This window comes from Numenius arquata, chromosome 2 (genome assembly GCF_964106895.1).
Source record: "Numenius arquata chromosome 2, bNumArq3.hap1.1, whole genome shotgun sequence".
In the NCBI taxonomy this organism is placed as follows: domain Eukaryota; kingdom Metazoa; phylum Chordata; class Aves; order Charadriiformes; family Scolopacidae; genus Numenius; species Numenius arquata.
This window is the reverse complement of record NC_133577.1, coordinates 95,891,021-95,909,689: the sequence shown is the minus strand read 5'-3', so window position 1 is coordinate 95,909,689 and position 18,669 is coordinate 95,891,021. Positions and strand designations below refer to the sequence as shown.

Sequence of the window (18,669 nt, the reverse complement as noted above, 5' to 3'; positions counted from 1 at the left end):
TTAAACGACTCATTTAGATTAGGCATATGAATTTAGTTGCGTAAATTCAGGTGTGTGAAGCTCACAAAATGGATGCTCAGATCATGTCCAAAAGAAACCCAGCAATTCTTCAACACACAAAAACCGGTAATCTGAAGAAGTACATAGTAAACACCTAGGGCTTAAAAATTATTATGGATCCAGGTATAGTTTCAATTTAAAGCACATTACCAATTCTACATACTCCACTTGTAAACACTCTTACTGTGAAATAAGAATACCGTTTCTTCCTTTACTCTGCTTCTGCAAGAGATTTGTGTCCACAAGCCCTTACAATCAATGCACCCGTGCCAGTGCTCAGAGTACTGTTCCTGGAAATGAAAGGTTCATGAGACCCTAGGCTCGCAGAGAAACTCAGGTGAGGTAAACATCTTTCCTGAACTGCTGAAGTTCGGGCAGCTCACGATCCTAATTTCATTGCTGCAACGGTCCAGCTGAATGCTTCAGAGCCACTCACTTTCAGGTCAGCCAGGGTGAAGTCCTGGCTCTTCCGTAGCCTCTGACAAACCCCATAAGCCCAGATTTCATCTCTGTGTCTCAGGAGTTCATAAGCACGGAGCGGCATTAAGTGCTGCACTAGTTGGGGGAAGGGGAAAGAAAAAAAGCCTTGCTGGTTTTGTATCTTAGATAAGCAACTGTATTTACTAAAATAATCTCATTCCCAAGCAAATAGATTTGATTCTATAGAAATGTGCATCTTATCAGTGACAAACATTTGAAGAAGCACTTTGAATGGTGCCTCTTACTGATTTTTCAATTACAATCAAATGTTTCATTGTTTCAATTAAAGCTTGGTCTTTCAGTTAGAGACTCACTGTCCAACTGTAAAATGACTGACTGTAATCGTAAAGCACGATGAATTATTTCTGTCTTCAGTCTAAAGAAAATTAGTGTAGGGTTTTGTTGTTTAAGGGGGTCGATGCATTTCATTATGAGCTCACAGAGAACAGCTCGGTGACATCCAAGCAATCAGTTATATGGTCTATTTTTATTAGCAGCACAAGAAAGCAAATGCTGCACAGCTCATCAGGCTGTGTAAATGAAATGCAATAATGAAGTTCTCAAGCAAGCAAAATCCAGCGTGCCCGCGTCATTCCCTTTTTGCACTGAGTGCATGACGTATTGCAGGAACTGCTCTCTGTCTAAACACCTCTGGTTTATCATTCATAATTCAGGATTTCCAATTCCCCGATGGAGTAGATTATCTAACTCCATACACTGAGGTCCACAAACCCTGCACAGTATTGTACCGCTGTAGTACCCTACTACACTGCATTATTGATACAACTCTGCCCCTTGCAACAACATATGTGCTCTCAATCAGCCTTATCCTAATACTTTTTAAATGTCTATAGCCTCCTCCCTGCCAAGACCTGGATATGCTCTACATGCAATAATTTAGAGTTCACAGAACAACACTGTGGATAAACAAGCATTTCTAAGCATCATCTACGGGTGCACAGGGGTTCATATAACAAGACTGTTCCGCAGCTCTAGCACTTGTTGCTCTTGAAATTGATGGGAATTCTGTGGGGACTTCTTTTGGGAACAGGACTCAAAAGACAGGAATTTCTGTAATAATCTTCTGTGTCCTGCAAGTCACCTCAGACCTCGCATTGCAGCGCCCAGGCAGGGTCTGCTCCTGTGCAATCGCCATCCTCGCAATGGGATTGCAGGCTGTGTAAATCAGTGCAGAATTGACTCCAGAGACTTGAGCTGCCACAAACATCTTAAAAGAAGATTACACCCATGTAATAATGCACAATCCTTTGCCAATCCCTAAAGAAGGGCGGGAGGGAAATCAGATTTCTCAGCCAGCTCAATCCTGGTTGTCGTGGAGGCCAATCCTAACTTAGGGGTCCAGAATCTGTGCAGCTCTGAGCCTGGGATGCTGAAGCCTGCAGGGAGATAGGTCCACCCTTGTTTGGTGGTCCTGCCACAGATATGCAGCCCTGAACCGAGCGGCTGAATGCAGGGAGATCAATCTCCAGAGCCAGAAGGTGGTTTCTGCATCTTCACAGGCAATTGCTGTTGAAGAGAAACAGAAATGCTCCATCTGCAGCCTGTGGCTGGGCTCTGTGGAGCCTCGCCCATCCTCTGGCTGAAGCATCTAGCACAGAGGGAGGGGATGGTGTAGGCATGGGGGTTCAGGCCCCCTCTGCACCCTTCTGAGGAGAAAGATCTGGGTGGTATTTCCCAGCGTAGGCTCAGTGGCAGAAGAGGTCTGTGTCCTTCAGCCCCCAGGAGAGGAGGCGGCAGATAACTTCATGTCTACACCTCCAAACACATCTCAGGCAGGGTTCACATGCCCAGTTTCTGGGCAAGAGAGAGAGGGGCCAGAGGTGCCAGCCTGCATAGCCTCACTGGGCACAGTGACCACCGTTCTCTGCCCTCACTGTTTGCTCTGCAAGACCGGGCAGGACTCACAGCTAATCTCCAGCTAGCACCCCGTGTCCGCAGGGAACGTGGCCCACTGCCTTGTAAATCAGCCTGTCCCCAGCTTAACAGATGGACTGGAACAGCCAGGAGACAAGACGTGAGCATCAAAGGCTGAGATGAAAATCGGAGTTGGGTGGGATTACAGAGATGACTGCTCTTTTGAGGCAGGACTTCTTATTCAAGGGATGTAATTCGACCATCCAGCTTGGAGTTAAATTGGCTTCAGACAAAAACCTCCTGTACTAAGATTGCTTTAGGTGAGCTGCATTGGAATTGGCACTGGGAAGAAATTGTGCTGAGAGGGCAAGAGGAAGAAATGCAGTAAAATTACAGAGAACAACACATGAAGAGGGAAAGGAGAACGGGAATCCTGTCACCCTGATCCTGTAGCAGGGGAGAGCATGGTACCTAATGAAACTGAAAGACAAACTGCAAAGGACAGATGTACACCTACCACTGAAATGCAGAGGTGTGGAAGTGAGTGACTGCAATGCCAAGCAAATGCATTTATAAGAATTAAATATAAACACAGGCAGGAATGTCAGCATGAGTACAGTAACCGTGACATTTCCCTCCAAGGGCCAGGTCCCCGTAGCACTAAAACTCAAATCCAGCCAAATTACTTGGTAGCCGGCTTGAACTTTCCCAGCAGCTGATGATGAAAGCTCCTTGTGAACAGTTTGCAACTTTGCTTAATCGCCCCTGGACATACCCGAAGCCAGGAAGCCTTCTGTGCCTCCAGAACGTCCCCTGCCTGCCTTTAACCTCCTCAGAGCTGGCCTCCCTGCAGCGCAAAGTCTGCAGCTGAGGCCTTGGGGGTTGACTTTTGGCTTTGACTCATGAACGACAGCCACGTTCTTTGTCCATCACAAGGCAGCAGTGTCCACCACTCTTTGCCTTTTCCATGTTTTTTTTTTAGCAAGCTCTTCTCGGGCAAAGGCTGTGTTTCAGGGCAGTCAGGGCAAAGGGAAAGGGATTGATTGTGCAGCCTGAGTCATGCCTGTATCCTTTTGCAGGTGACTCCCAAGCTTAGAGCCCAGGACCTAGGAGAAGTGTGGTTACCACGTCTGTGAACTACCGTGCTTGGCTGCTGGCATGCATGGCCTCATCTCTGCCTGCAGAGCTGGCAGCCAGCTCATCCTCCACAGCCCCGGAGGGCTGAACCAGGTGCCAGCTCTGCCGGCAGAGATGGAGGTTGTCCCCATCGCTGCTGGAGTCACCCAGGAGGAAGGGCATGCCTGTGCCACCTCTCGCCCTTGGTGATTTGCCCCATGCTCCGACCTCCAGCTCTTCCTGCCCTTCTGGACCATCTTCTTCCCCTTCTCACAGCCCCAGCTTCGCAGGGAGGGCTGTGCACCATGGCTCACAGGGCTGGAGTCCATCCTTCTGACCCCAACATTGCACGTGACCCTCTGACCAGGCCAGCCTCCATGTGTGCCACGCACAGCAGTTCAAGGGAGCAGCATTCTGGATGGCCTCCAACCCTACTTGTTGGAGGTTACTTGTTTCCCCCGTGAGCTGGGGCAAGGATGGTGGAATCAAGACCTGCTGTGCTGAGGGACACGGCTCTCCCCTCAGTTCCACCACGTCCCCAGCTCTTCTTGGGCCTGGCCACCACAGCGGCAGCACAGCCATGCCCTGTCACCACACAAACGGGGTCCCCAGAGGACAAACCTCCCCTCCAGCCTCTCCCCTCCCCGCGCGGCTTGGCCGTGGGGCTTTAACTTTCGCCGCCGGATGAAGGGCTTTCTGTCACCATATCGCCGCCTCACAACCCTGTCCCCTGAGGGCACCCGGCCACTATATGCTCGCTGCGGGGCGGTGGCCCCTTCCCTCCCGCCCGGGCCTGCTAGGCCTCCCGCCGCGGGGCGGTGGGGCCTGCGGGCCCGGCCGTGGGCGGCGGCCGCGCTCCCGCCCCGGCTGCCGGCATGGAGCCGGGGGGGCGGCGAAGGGGGAAGGCGGAGCGGGCGCCGCCGGGGACGAGGCGAGCGAGTGAACGGAGGCGGGCGGCGAGGCAGGAAGGGAGGAGAGAGCGGCGGGAGGGCGGGGAGAAGTTTATTCCCGGAGACACCTCTCCAGGGCGCGGCGGGGGTGCCGCCCCGCGCCGGCCGCTGCTAGGGGCTTGCGGGGCTGGGACATGCGCCTCGGCGCTGCCGCCCGGGGTTAGTCACGGCGGGGCGCCGGCCCCGAGTCCCCACCCAGGCGAGCGCGGCGACAAGGAGTAACTAGTGCTTCTGGCGTACGGACCGAGCGCGGTCGCCCGCCCGCCCGCCTCCCGCCCACCGCCCGCTCCCTCCTTCCCTTCCCCTCTCCCGGGTGCGTGAGGAGCGGTAACAATGGTGGGGCGCAGCCGCCGGGCCCCCGCCTTCGTCTAAGTGGAAGCGGGTGCCCCGCGGCCAGCGGCAGCTCCGCCGCCCCGCCTTGCGGCGGCCCCCGGGGCCGCGGACCGCGTTGCTGCCGGCGGCGGTGCCGGGAGGCGATGGTGCCCGCGCCGGGGTTAGTCTGATCGCCGCCTCCCCGCCCTCGCCGCCTCCGGTGCCGGCGGCGCTCCCCCGGGGCCAGCCGCCCGCCGCCGCGCTCGCTCGGGCTTGCGGCCGCCTGATACAACTTGGGGAGCACCCCCCTCCAGAAAAAAATAATAATAGTTAATAATCGATAATAATAATAATAATAATTTACAACAAGGAGAAGAAGGGGGAGAAGCGGAAGAAGCGAGTGGATAATGTCAACCCCGAGCAGATTCAAAAAGGACAAAGAGATTATAGCGGAGTATGAAAGTCAAGTGAAAGGTAAGCGCGGGGCGCGGGAGGCGCCGCCCCGGCCTCAGGGGCTCCGGGTGGCGGCGGCGGGAGCCCCCGCGGCGGGCGGGCCGGCCGCCCTGCCGGCCCCTTCCCCCGGGCTGCGGGCCGAGGCCGGCCCCGCCGCCGCCGTCCGGGCGGCCGGTCCTTGTTCCCCGAACTTCGGGGCGGTGGCGGCGGAGGGGAGCGGGGAGGGGGTGGCGGGCGGCCGCGCTCCGAGCGGCGCCGGTTTGTGTGGGGGGCCGGGGCTGCGGGTGTCCGCTGCCCGGCCCCGGCAGAGCACCTTCCCTTCCTCCACCGACCTCGGTAACGCTGGAGGAGGTGGGGGGGTCGGGAGGGGGGTATAAAAAAAAGGCTTGGCAGTTAAACTGAGGCGTGAAACAATAGTAAGCCGTGCCCCTCTCTTAAGGCACATGGCTTGTGTCCCCCACCCTCCCCTCAGGGTCGTAGTTTTCTGTGTTGCGGCTGTGGAAGATGGCTAATAAAGAATTATCCTTGACTATTGAATGAGCCCTTTCAGCCAGCCCAGGAAGTATTTCAGCCTGGCATCGCCCGGCTGTATCGCATCCAACTATTGTGCCAAGGACAGCGCCGGCAGACCCTGGCTGGAGCCGCCAGCCCTTCCAGACCCTCGAGTTTCATCTCCTCGCATAGCGTTTTCCCTTCTGCCAATGTCTTCGGTGGAACAGAGGATGGGAAAGTAGCAGCACGGGTGGTGGGGTGTGGGTCCCTTGGTGCCCATCCTTTTCTTCTGGATGTTGTCGGGGAATAAATTGCATAATACACAAATTGCAATAAATCCAAGCTTCAGGGGTGGGTGCGAACCTGAAATGCAGCTTTTAAAAAGCAATGCAACACCTGAACCCTGTTTATTAAAATGATGTGGGTGTGCTCTTCATGTACCTGGGGTGGACCCTCCTTGATGCTGCCTGTGGTCTCTGTGCAGCGATGGAGCCTGTGCCAACAGAAGTCCATGGGCTTCAGGAGCCCTCTGGCTCCACACAGGCAAGGGTTGGCAAGGTTCAGACCAAGGTGTCTGAAACAGGGTGGGAGGAACCACTCCACAGCTGTTCAAAGATTTGCTGACCTTCTGTAATTGCACAGTATTTTTTCCTCTTACTTGATCCTGTGAGATCAAATTTTCAAGACCATTCTTGGGGTTTTGTCCTTTTTCCTCTTAAAAGGAAAGAGGTAGTTTTTGACTTTTCTTCTTCTTAAGCCTAACTTTTTGTGAAAAATACCTGTCACCAATGAAAATCATTTTGGGTCCAGGAAGGGATTTAGGCTTAAAATAAGAGACCTGCCAGACAGGTGGGCGGTGAGGGATCTTCTCTGAGCTGGCAGGTAGGCCATGCTTCAAGTGTCTGTTTGACATGGGCAGGGCTGAGACAGCTCTCACATAGCTGGTGGATTCACTGCCATTGAGCCTGTGGAGGATCGGTGCTTCTGCCTCTCTGTGGAGATGGTGGAGATTTGTCTTGATCACTAAGCAGAAAAAATGCTCAAGATCTTAAGCTCTTTGCAGAGTGTGCAGGCTGTTCTTTGCCTCCTCCTAACACGATTGTTACGGACTCAGCCTTTATTAACTACAGCCAGTTGCTATATAAGCCGTTCTTTTCTTTTCAATAATGAAGAAAAAATACCATGCCCTTCAGCTACATATATCAGATCATTTCATAAACAACAAAGATTAAGGTAGCAGGCATCTCTGATAACCTGGCTCCTTGGTGTCATGGTCCCCCATCATAATTGCAGAGGGAGGTAGCATTTGTAAACATAGCCTAGTGGGAATTTTGAGTTGCTTTTGCTCCTTTGTGGTGGTCTGTGCTGTGTCTGGTCCTGTCTGCCTCACTTGAATTGTTGATTAGCAGCTGTTTGAAAAAGTATGCTGGGCTAGAAATTGTAGCCAGAGCTTCTTTTTCTTTAACTAGCATCACTACGATTGTATTTCAGGTGGTAAGAGCTGTCTGTACTAAGACACAATTCTGCTCAATGATAGCTCAGTGTTATTATAACAAAGTAATAATACCATTGTGTGATACCTTGGAAATATTTTTTGATATTGGGGGGTCAAGGGCTAAGGAATCAGTCCTAATTAGCCAGCAAGGTAACTTTAAGTGAATATAATTGCAGGAGATGCGGGTCCCTGTGTGCTACCTGGAATTTCTTGCATTAGGGCAGGAGAAAGGGTGTGGCCAAAAATGCTTTTGCTGCTTATGATTTCTGGTGTTTGCAATGGCTAACGGATTCCTCACTGCTGACGTGTTTAGTTGCCTGAAGGATCTGGACAATTTGGCAGCAAACTGGCCATTTGAGGTCCTATGGACAGGCGCGTGCAAAAGGAGTGTAGCACCACATATATCCCTTACCTTGTTACGAGATTGCATTGAGCCCAGCATGCTGAACACTAGTGTTAGTGGTTCAGAAACCACTCATACCACTGATGTGTGCATTTTTAAATCCTGTCATGAGATGTCTGAATATTGACACTGAAGAAAGGGGGGCCTCTAATGCACATGGCCTGTGGGGTATGTATATGGTGCCATATTTGGAAATGAGGATTTAACAGTGCCATGCTTCACATAGCTTTTCTGCTCTTAACTCCTCAAATAGGAAGCAGTAACAGATGTTAATTGTTCTGCCTGGTTCCTGGGTGGTGTAAACTGACATCTTCTCCTTGGCCTTTCAGTAATATTATCAGTAGATTGGCTGTTGCTGTAGTGGAGGTCATACAGGAACAGTAGAAAGCCTGCAAATGCTACCTGTTTGTCAAGATGAAGTGGACAAGGTACTTCTGAATTGTCAGGCAGAACATCTTATTGCACCTTTTTTCTGCAACATCCGTGTTATTCAGGCTACCTTCAGTCAGGAACTATCCCAGTTGTAGCAGTAGGGAATTGTGTTTGCTTTCCTACACATCATATAGAAAACAGAAGGATATTTCTTAAGGATATCTTAATGCTGAAGTTAAATCTGTCAAGATGGATACCTATACCCATTGTTTTGGGGGATGTAAAGATTTTATGATGACTTAGACACCTTAATTTGTAGACATACAGGCACATGGGTAGTATTGCTTGGTGCTGTAGCTCTCACTCATTGGAAGTGAGCTATCTTGATACACTTAAGTTCCAGTATGACCTTTTCACTTGATAATTTTGCTGAAGCACCTACTTCTCAGCAGTGTTTCACTTTCTAATTCAAAAGCTTTAGGAAAAGCATCAAGAGCTTGTTCAAGAACATTTTGACAGTTCTGAGGAACAAGTTATATTATTGTTAAAATGGCTTGGGCAGTGTGCCTTGTAGACTTTCTGTAGACTGTATTGGATTACTGAGTAAAAATGCTTCTTAAAATGTCCCTGGTCATCAAGACTATCAATTGGATGTGGGTTTTTTTCTGAAGAATGTGATAATTTTGTAGGCACTCTGAAGTCATTAGAGGTTCCTACCGACCTTGCAGCTGGGGTGGGGGATATGACTAGAGCTAGATAGTGGAGGGGATCCTGTTCAAATGAGCAACAGACTGGTGGTATAGTTAGGAGTTGAGTATTAACTTTCTGATACGTGACTCCACTTAGATTTATACACAGCATTCCTTAACTCAAAGCTCCATTGACTATAGTAGCCTATTATTATCCTACCTTTTGTATTCTGAAGACCAGCTGCTCCTTGTACTGCTGATAATGTAGTTTCAGTTGATAAAGTTACTGAGCAATGCACAATAGCAAAGAAAACTAGACCATCCCCTCATGTCCGTGTGGATATCTCAGGTATGGTGAAGGGTGAGCTAGTGAGATCTTGAATACCTGCCTGACTTCAGAAATTAACCCCTCTGGAGAAGAAACGTGGAGTAGTAGCAGAGGATCAGAGGATGCTGCTCAGTAGCTTTCAGATGATTCATAGTGTTAAACTGGCATGTTTACCTTGTTAAGGCTTGTAACTGGCCTTCCGTGCACGGGGTAAATGTGCCTTGAATTGGTAAACCCTGTGCTGACCGATTATTTGGGCCTGTCTATTTGCTGAGATCATCCGTGTGGTTTGAACTGTTGAGGATCTTTCTTTGGAGTTTGACAGGCTGTAGGGCTTCCTACCCGACTGCATCTCCAACTGAAAAGGACTGAGGGAAGAGCTACTTAGATGCTTCCTTTTTCCACCTTTGTTTTCCAGTTGAAAGTGACTGAGTGGAAACACATTGCTTTTAAATTATAAGCCCAAAATCAACTTTGTGAAGGGAGACACTTTCCTAAGATCAATATTTGCATCAGAACAAAATACTCCTATTTTCCACCAGAAACATTTTTTGGCACTCTGTATTACGTTGCCTAATTAATTTTTATGGAAAATGAAAATTCTAATTTGTGAAACTGAATTTTAGCTTATGCCGTATTAAACCAATTTAGAATTAAGACAACAACAGAAGCCTCTCTGAGGAAAGGCTGAGTTCTGAAATACAAATTGGGCTGATGTTTTAGTAAAGTTATCTGATAAGTACTTTGAAAAAAAATCTTCATAATGAAAGACATGGTGCCTTGGATGATGCCAGAATTCTCAAGTTTTATTTTAAAAAATTCTGATGAAGCAATGCCAGTTTCCAAAGTTCAAGCTTATCAAGTGCAGTTCAGTAGAAATTTTCTGATCAAAGAACTTGACCACAATTGAGTGTTGTCTTATACAGAAAGGATATTGTTCTCCGTGTTGTTTTTCAGCTGGAGTTACATGTTGTTGGAGTGACAGGCTAATGAAGGATAGTTCCTTACCTTTTCCCCTCACTACTTTCTTCCTGCTCTCTGATTCTTCCCTTCAGAGTACAAACTTCAGTTGCCCAGGTAAATGTTAATGAGTTTGTAGCTGGTTACGCAGCTGGAAGGGGTATCTACACGTTTAGATAGTTCAGTCATAAACTGAACAATTTTTATTTTCCACACGCTGTAGCTCTGCAGCAAAACTGCATTTATTGTTTTACTTGAATTTAAAGGTGAATGAAGTCCTAATTGCTATAGCACACATGAAAGGGCAAGCGATATATGAACTGTCTGACTAGTGTTTCTTTCTGTCAGTACAGCAATCATAATGCATACTTAATGTGAATGTTTTGTGTGTACCTGCTCTTTTTTTGTTAGTCTCTAAGAAAGCTTAATTTGACTCCGAAGCAGTTTGGATCCTTATATGATCACTTCTTTGGGGCTTTTTTTCCTTTCCAAATGTACTTTCTGTGCAGTTTTGCTGTTGCAGAGGAAGGCTTTAAATCATGCTAAGGTTCATTTAATTTCCTGCCATTATCTTTTATTGGTCACTTTTTTATGAACTGCAGTCCTGGTTGCTAATAAAATTAAACTTATAGCTTTGAAATGGCCGTGGTAAGGCAGAATGGGATCCGAATTTCATCTCATTTTCTGCCTCAAACTTTGCTTGCGTTAGATTTTGCCTTTTGTGAAAGCCTGTCCGTCTCCTTGTCAGTCAGAGGTGATGGATGGTAGCACTGGAAAAAAGTGGGTCAGTGCTGTTGAGATTGGATAAGAAATCCCCTGCTGACCATTACACAGCCTATTAGAAATCACTGACCATAACTTGACAGTGCAGCACGGCTGATCTCTGTTTTGGACAGGGCTGGACATGGAGGAGAGCACAAATGCTGCCAGGCAGGTGTCAGTGGTGCTGCTTCTTCTCTGCTTTATCCTTCTTTTTTTTTTTTTTTCTTTTTTTTTTTTTCCCAAGCCCCTGCTACATCTCACTGTCACACTATCCCATGTCTAACCTATCTGGTCTCCCTAGTGGAAGTCAGTGCTACCTTAATTTGTATTAATCCCTATTAGAGTCTAATCTACTCTTACTGCTCGGCTTTCATGAAGCAAAATAGGCTTTGGAGTGTGGGGGTTTGTTTTTGCTCTAAACACGTACCGGGGCTCCTTGTGCCCTGCCTGCTGTCCCCTCTGCTTCCTGCAGGTTTTAGTCTCATGGCAGCGTTTCCTCTGTGACTGGCTTCTCCTGCCTTCCCAGTTACTGCCCCAGCCCTCCCGGGACCCCGCTGTGCTCTCTGCTCTGAGCTGTCTGGGCTGATCCGATCAAGTGCTGGCCATCTCCGAGGCAAGGCTGGGCTGACCTTGCTCTGTGCTGGTCAGTCTGGGAGCTGTGAGTCATGAATAGCACTGTTCTGCCTCCAGTTACTTTTATGTCTTTTCCTTCCCCAGTTCATGTCTCTCGCACGCTGTGCCAAATACCCTGTATTTCAAGAGATTGTGGGGCCATGTATGTATGTGTGTGTGTGCGTGCATGAGTGCTAGGGAGGAGCAACAGCTGAGATCTGGAGGCAGCGGTTGAAGGTCCAATGCTGGCATTGCTGCTTGTGTACTCCTACTAAGAGGGATGAGGCTGGTGGGCTGTGCAGTAGCAGATACTTGGGATGAAGCATGGACGGGTAATCACTGAGGGCATGGGACCATCTCCTGGGTAAGAGGCAGAGCTGTCTGCACAGGAAGACTGCTTGCTGCCTGTGTTTTATATTACCAAGACTATATCTGGCACCGAAACCAAAGGAGCTGGTTATCACTGCTCTTTTTCCTTTGTTTCCAAGACTTAAACAACTGCAGGCTGTTCGGGCAGTTTGTGTGGTGACTTGGTCCTCTGGGAGTGCTCTGAGACAAACAATTCCCTTTGATCTGTTGTAATGGGAGCAGTAATCCTGAGGCACCACTTCCTCAGGAATCTACTGTTCTCTGCAGCTTGTGGAAGTTATCTTCTGGTAGACACAGAAGTGTGTCACAAGTCAGTTATAGCCACCTGGTAGGCTAAAGGTGGTGTATGACATTTTACCTATGCTCTGCCTACTAATCTGTCTTGTCCAGGCAAAACTGGTATTCTCAAGCCATTTTTTGTTAGCTACAGCTTAGTAACTGAACAAGGACAATCTCTTCAAGAGCCCCTTCCTTCTCCTCTGTTCATGTCACTGTTTCTCAGGCATATACCTGTATGAACTTCAAGATGCAGTATTCAATCTTGCATCATACAACTCACTGAAAAGCTGGATTTTACCTGGAGGTGACCATTTGATAAATCCTGAGATTGAGATGCAATCTCTTTATGGAAAATGAATACTGTTTTGGAAATAACCCCAAGCAAATCTAATGTTCTGTTTCCAAGAAATGGCTTGTACGTGGGCATGGCCGTGACCTTCATATTATTGTCTGCTAGTCAGTGAGTGCAAACATAGTGAACAGTTTGTCTTCTCTAGAAGGCGAAAATGTTTGTTTTAGTTCATGGTTGACACAATAAAATAATCCCAGGTCTGGCTGTATCTTAATGATGTAGGTGTTAGAGGTAGGAAGAGAAGGTGCTCTTCATAGTCTTTAACTTGAAACATTTGGGCAAGAAAACAGCCTAGCCTCCTATGTCAGAAAAAATCTCTAGGAAACAAACACCAGCAAAATCCATTAAATGCTCTCAGGAAATGCTGTCGAGAAAGTGTAAGCTTTATGATTTAATTCTACAATAATCATATTGGTGAAACGAGTTAAGGATGACCTATATCACTAACGTCTACCTCTAGCCAGTGCAGGACACTGCAGTTGATCTGGTTTTATAGAATAGAATGGTTAGAGTTGGAAGGGACCTGAAAGATCACTGAGATCCAACCATCCTGCCATGGGCAGGGACACCTCCCACTAGAGCAGGTTGCTCAAAGCCCCATCAAACCTGGCCTTGAACACTTCCAGGGATGGGCCATCCACAACTTCTCTGGGCAACCTGTTCCAGTGTCTCACCACCCTCACAGTAAAGAATTTCTTCCTAATATCTAATCTACATCTCCCCTCTTTAAGTTTAAAATCATTACCCCTCATCCTATTGATACACTCCTTCATAAAGAGTCCCTCCCCATCTCTCCTGTAGGCCCCCTTTAGGTACTGGAAGGCCGTTACAAGGTCTCCCTGGAGCCTTCTCTTCTCCAGGCTGAACAACCCCAGCTCTCTCAGCCTGTCTTCATAGGGGAGGTGCTCCATCCCTCTGATCATCTTTGTGGCCATCTGCTGGACCCATTCCAACAGGTCCATGTCCTTCCTGTGTTGAGGACTCCAAAGCTGGACACAGTATTCCAGGTGGGGTCTTATGAGAGGAGAAGGGCAGAATCACCTCCCGCAACCTGCTGGCCACACTTCTCTTGATGCAGCCCAGGATGTGGTTGGCTTTCTGGGCTGCCAGCGCTCATTGCTGGCTCATGTTGAGCTTCTCATCCACCAACACTCCCAAGTCCTTCTCCTCAGGGCTGCTCTCCAGCCATTCTCCGCCCAACCTGTATTTGTGCCTGGTATTGCCACGTCCCAGGTGCAGGACCCTGCACTTAGCTTGGTTGAACTTCATCAGGTTTGCACGGGCCTACCTCTCAAGCCTGTCCAGGTCCCTCTGGATGACATCCCTTCCCTCCAGCGTGTTGACCGCGCCACACAGGTTGGTGTCGTCAGCAGACTTGGTGAGGGTGCACTCTATCCCACTGTCCATGTCTCCGACAAAGATGTTGAACAGCACGGCCCCAGTATCGACCCCTGAGGAACACCACTCATCACTGGCTTCCGCTTGGACATTGAACCATTGACCACAACCCTTTGAGTGCGGCATACAGGCAGTTCCTTATCCACCAAGTGGTCCATCCATCGAACCCATGACTTTCCAATTCTGAGACCAGGATGTCATGTGGGACAGTGTCAAATGCTTTGCATAAGTCCAGGTGGATGACATCTGTTGCTCTCCCCGTGTCTACTAATGCTGTGGCAGTATTGTAAAAGGCCACCAGATTTGTCAGGCATGACTTGCCCTTGGTGAAGCCATGCTGGCTGTCTCCAATCATCTCCTTATTTTCCGTGTGCCTTAGCAGAGATTCCAGGAGGATCTGCTCCATGATCTTTCCAGGCACAGAGGTGAGGCTGACTGGCCTATAGTTCCCCGGGTCTTCCTTTTTTTCCCTTTTTGAATATTGGGGTTATGTTCCCCTTTTTCTAGTCAGCAGGAACTTCACTGGACTGCCATGACTTTTCAAATATAAGGGAAAGCGGATTTCATCAGGTCCCATGGACTTACGCACCTTCAGGTTCTTTATGTGGTTTTAATGAAGTCCCTCCGAAGGTGTGTGGCTACTTGATCTGCATTTGCTTTGGTCATAGCATTTTGAGGGTTGTTTTTAATTACAGAATAGTAAGAAGGGAAAAAAGCTTTTCTTTGTCTATCATTTTTCTAGGAAAAGTTAAAGTAGAACTTGCTTAGAAGTGTGATCATGGATTCATCAGTTAGAATATCCCTATTAACTTTGTTTTGTTATTTATTATTGACTGATGAAACCTGTTTGAGTTTCAGTTGCAGCCTCCTGAGACTTCCCATTACAGATACAGAAGTGCTGACAAGCAGACAAGAGAACTGTATTAGCATATGAACCAAAACATTCTCAAAATATACTAGATGTAAAAATATTTTTTTATTGTGAAATAGAAGTTACCAAAAAAATATAATTAGAACACTTACGGTGTAGTATTTCTTGTTAACTATATTGGGAATAAAAAGCAAATGCAGCTGGCTTACTGGATGATGACTTCCAGGAAGTAATGATTGTAACCCTTTACATAATTAGCTGTTGTGAGAAACGTAACTGACTACTGCGAATTCATGTAAATGGACTGTCCAGACTCCTTAACTGACTCAGCGCTTACTCATCTGAATTACTCCATGTGTAGGATCTGCTGGCAGTTTGTCGGTGCTGTCTTGTGTCGGGAGTCTTCAAGATGCTGCTTTGACTTATTTCTTCCGAAGTATCAGAAGTGGAGTGGTGCACACTCCTGGCTTCACTCTGTCTGTGTGTTAAACTAAATAAGGAGATGTGCTGATCCCCTTTCACTTTCCAGTGTACATTCTTTCGTATGGTAAAAGAAACCAGTCTCTGCTGTTCTAGCCCATTCCAGAGTATCTGCTTCCTGAAAATCAGAGGAATCTGCTCATGTTTACGAAGTACAGAGTACAGCAGAAGTCTAATAAAATTAAGTGATAGCTCTTGTAGGGTTCTGCTCTTTCAACAACTTGTTGTCTTTCAAGCCTTGCTTTCTCTGCTTTTCCCCTCTGACTCTTTGTTTATCTTCTCTTATCTTAAAAATCTAAAGCGTTAGGTCAGAGGCAAGATAAAATAAGTGTTCATTCAGTACCAAGATGAGCAAGCATCTGAACCGAAACATTCTAACTCAACAATTAAGCTACTGTTCAAGAAAGTAATAGAGAAATTGAAAGGATTACAAGTAACTTTATTCATTTTTTTTATATTATAGAACAAGAAGATTTATTATTCTGCTTTTTTTTCTGAAAACCCCCCAAATTTAGCCTTTTGTCATTAACTTTTGTTTTTGAAGATGCTAACTGTCCAGTAAATAACCTTTTAGGAAAGATTATAAGATAGGATAGCCTGTGGTAACAGCAGACTGGACTTGATGATCCACATGGTCCCTTTCCTTACAGTTTTATATGGTGGGTGGTTCAGGGCGCTGTGTCAGACAGCTGTCTAGTGCCTCTTGTCGTTATTCCTCTTGCTTGCTAAGATACACTGCAATACAAGCCTCTGTACCAAAACATGCTGCAACTAAGTTAATAGGCTTAAAGTTACTCTTGCTTCTTAGATGGTATTTATGCAGGCATTCAAAAGGTATACTAAAAAGAAAAACCCTTTTCACCCTTATTAATAGGACATTTAACACACGGAGGTTGTTGTAAGTGTTTAGATGGCACAGCATGCCCTTCCTGTTGCAAATCACTAATTTGATGATTAGTAGAAGTGAAAATGTGTAAACTCTTGTTCATAGGCGCCTTATGCATGTAGCAAATTGGTGTCCCTGCATTCTTGGCGTAAATAATATGAGCTCCATGAAGAACTAGTTGTGTAATGGGAAGCTGACTTGTTTGGTTTGTGTTGCAAATGGGTAACTTAGATAGAGTTTAAGAACTCTATCTAAGTTAAGAACTTGATTTGAGTTTTAAGAACTTGACAACTATGCTGTTTTTGCTGCACAACAGACCACTTGAGATTAAGAGGAACAGAGTTGTGTGCATCGTGTGCCTTTTTTAAGGCTGCTTTCATGTATTTGTGCCTTCCTAATTTCCAAGTAACAGTGGATAGAATTAATGAGATTCTTAATGTCATGACAGAAAATAGACCAGAAGTGTTAATCTCCTCAGATACCCTTGCACTGAAGTCACAACCAAGTGCGAGGTGGGAGAAGGTCCCCTCTGCAGAAGAGATGAGGGAGCGCAGTGCAGGTAGCAGGTCCCCACTTGCTAGTGGCTCCTCTCCTCCCAGGGCACTGCAGAGGACCATGGTGGCAGTGAGTGCTGTCGTGCACACCCGGCATCATTTCTCCCCTGGCAGCCTGTGATGAGCAGCCTGTGTGCATCTGCAGCTGAGCTCATCGGATTATCGTTGACTGTATTGTAATCTTTTAATTGCCAGCCACTTCTGATGCTGTGATGTTGTAGTCATGGGTCAAATCCTGTGCTGCTTAAGCAGTACTCCCACTACTGTCTTTAACTGTGGGATAGTAGAATACACTGCCCCTCCCAAACTTGGGCCTTATTGAGAAACAAGCTGCCAGGAGCATCTCGAACCGTCCTTTTCCTTGTACCTGACTGAAATGACTGACCTTCACTGGAGTCCAGACGGCCAGCTATCAACAAACTTGTTTAAGCCAGAGCCTATAAATTGGGAAAATGGAATAAAATACTACTTTTTCAGGTTTCTGTTGGTCCTGAGAGATTATGGGGTGCGAGAGTTGAGGCTTTCATTGTTTTTCCTCCAACCCTCCTTTGAGATTTCTTCCTTCTTCAGGGTGGCTTCTGCCAATTTAATGCATTATCATGAGAACTATTCTGAATAAAGACACCTTAGGGAGGCACAATATCTGATCTTGTGGAGTTGTCTATGGTACTTTAAGTAAAGAAAAATAGGAAAATGTTAATGGCAAAACTGTGGACAAGAAAAATAGTCTGTGGTTGAGCAGGGCTCCAGTGCTGCTTCCACCTGCTAACATAGGAGAACAAGGGGAAGTGAATAGTGAACTATGTGTGGCTTTGGCTGACTGTACCTACGTACAGAAAACTGGAGTATCTTTTCCTTGTGAGACTACTTGTATGTCTAAAAAAAAATCTGGTGAAATATATATATGTTGCACTAGGCTGCAATGAGGTGTGCAGTACTGAGAGGCTGGTGAAAGAGAAAGGTTAACTCTGACCACCGAAGACCAAGTAGCTAATGTGCTTAGAATTTGCTTAGCAGCTTTTGCCTGTCTTCCAGAACATCTCAAGGACGCCTTTCGGGACAGTCTCTGATAACTGGTTTGATAATGCTGAGCAAGAAAACCCTCTTTTCATATCAAAAGGGCAAAATCAGTAAAAATAAGAGCCAAAGTCTAATTCCTCCAATAGGTACCACCCTGACTAGCAAAGTGGTGGGTTGCTGGTGAGAGGGGATGGGTTGGCAGAAGGGATTGTTCAATGAGATACCAAGAGCATGCCTTGCTGGTGGCCCACCAGCCAGTTCAGTGTAACTCAATGCTTATAAGTATCTAAAGGGTGGGTTGAAGGAGGAGGGAGCCAGACTCTTTTCAGTGGTTCCCAGTGACAGGACGAGGGGCAACGGGCACAAGTTGGAACATAGGAGGTTCCACTCAAATATGAGAAAAAACTTCTTCATGGTGAGGGTGACAGAGCCCTGGAACAGGCTGCCCAGGGAGGTTGTGGAGTCCCCTTCTTTGGAGATTTTCAAGAACCCGCCTGGATGCAGTCCTGAGTAACATGCTCTAACATGCTCTAGGCAATCCTGCTTCAGCAGGGGAGTTGGACTAGATGATCTCTATGGTCCCTTCCAACTCTAAAAAAAATTCAGTGAAATTCCCTGGTGGCTGCAGGATGGCCTCTGGGTAACGGGGGAGGTCTCTGCTCAGGCCGGAGAGAGCAGGGATTCAGGCTACAACAGCAGTTTTCACACTCTTCCATATGGCTTAGGGGGAAAAATATCCCATGGGATTAAATCCATAAAAGATTTCTAGGTCCTGTGTTTGCCTTTCAGATGCCACAGTTCCCCTTTGGCTGCTGTCTCACTTCAGAGGTGTCTGTGGGGTATGTTTATACCATTGCATATACTGGCCTACATGTTTATTCTGCAGACTGTTTGCAGAGGTTACAATTTGAAACACAGCATCTCACTAACATCGTTCCCTTATTTATAAACCAGAAACTGCCTTGCCTCCATCTGGTAGAGGCAAGAGGTAAGTGCCGGCCCCATCCATGCTGATGTCACCTGAGTTGCCACCAGAGAAGACCTGAGAATGTTGCCTTCTTTTGCTGAGCTATGTGTTAATGTGTATGAAATTGCAGCGTT

The 18,669-nt window shown here is 47.2% G+C and overlaps 1 protein-coding gene across 2 annotated transcripts in view; it reads left to right on the top strand.

The window, feature by feature from the left end:
• Positions 1 to 4,943: 4,943 nt before the first annotated feature.
• The window catches only part of SRGAP1 (SLIT-ROBO Rho GTPase activating protein 1), a 151,730-nt gene continuing 138,004 nt past the window's right edge, over positions 4,944 to 18,669 (top strand). For both annotated transcript variants that reach the window (XM_074144412.1, XM_074144411.1), the window contains exon 1: positions 4,944 to 5,267. In XM_074144412.1, coding sequence (XP_074000513.1) covers positions 5,201 to 5,267 — 67 coding nt within the window. In that variant the 5' untranslated portion in view covers positions 4,944 to 5,200. The remainder of the gene's footprint in view (positions 5,268 to 18,669) is intronic.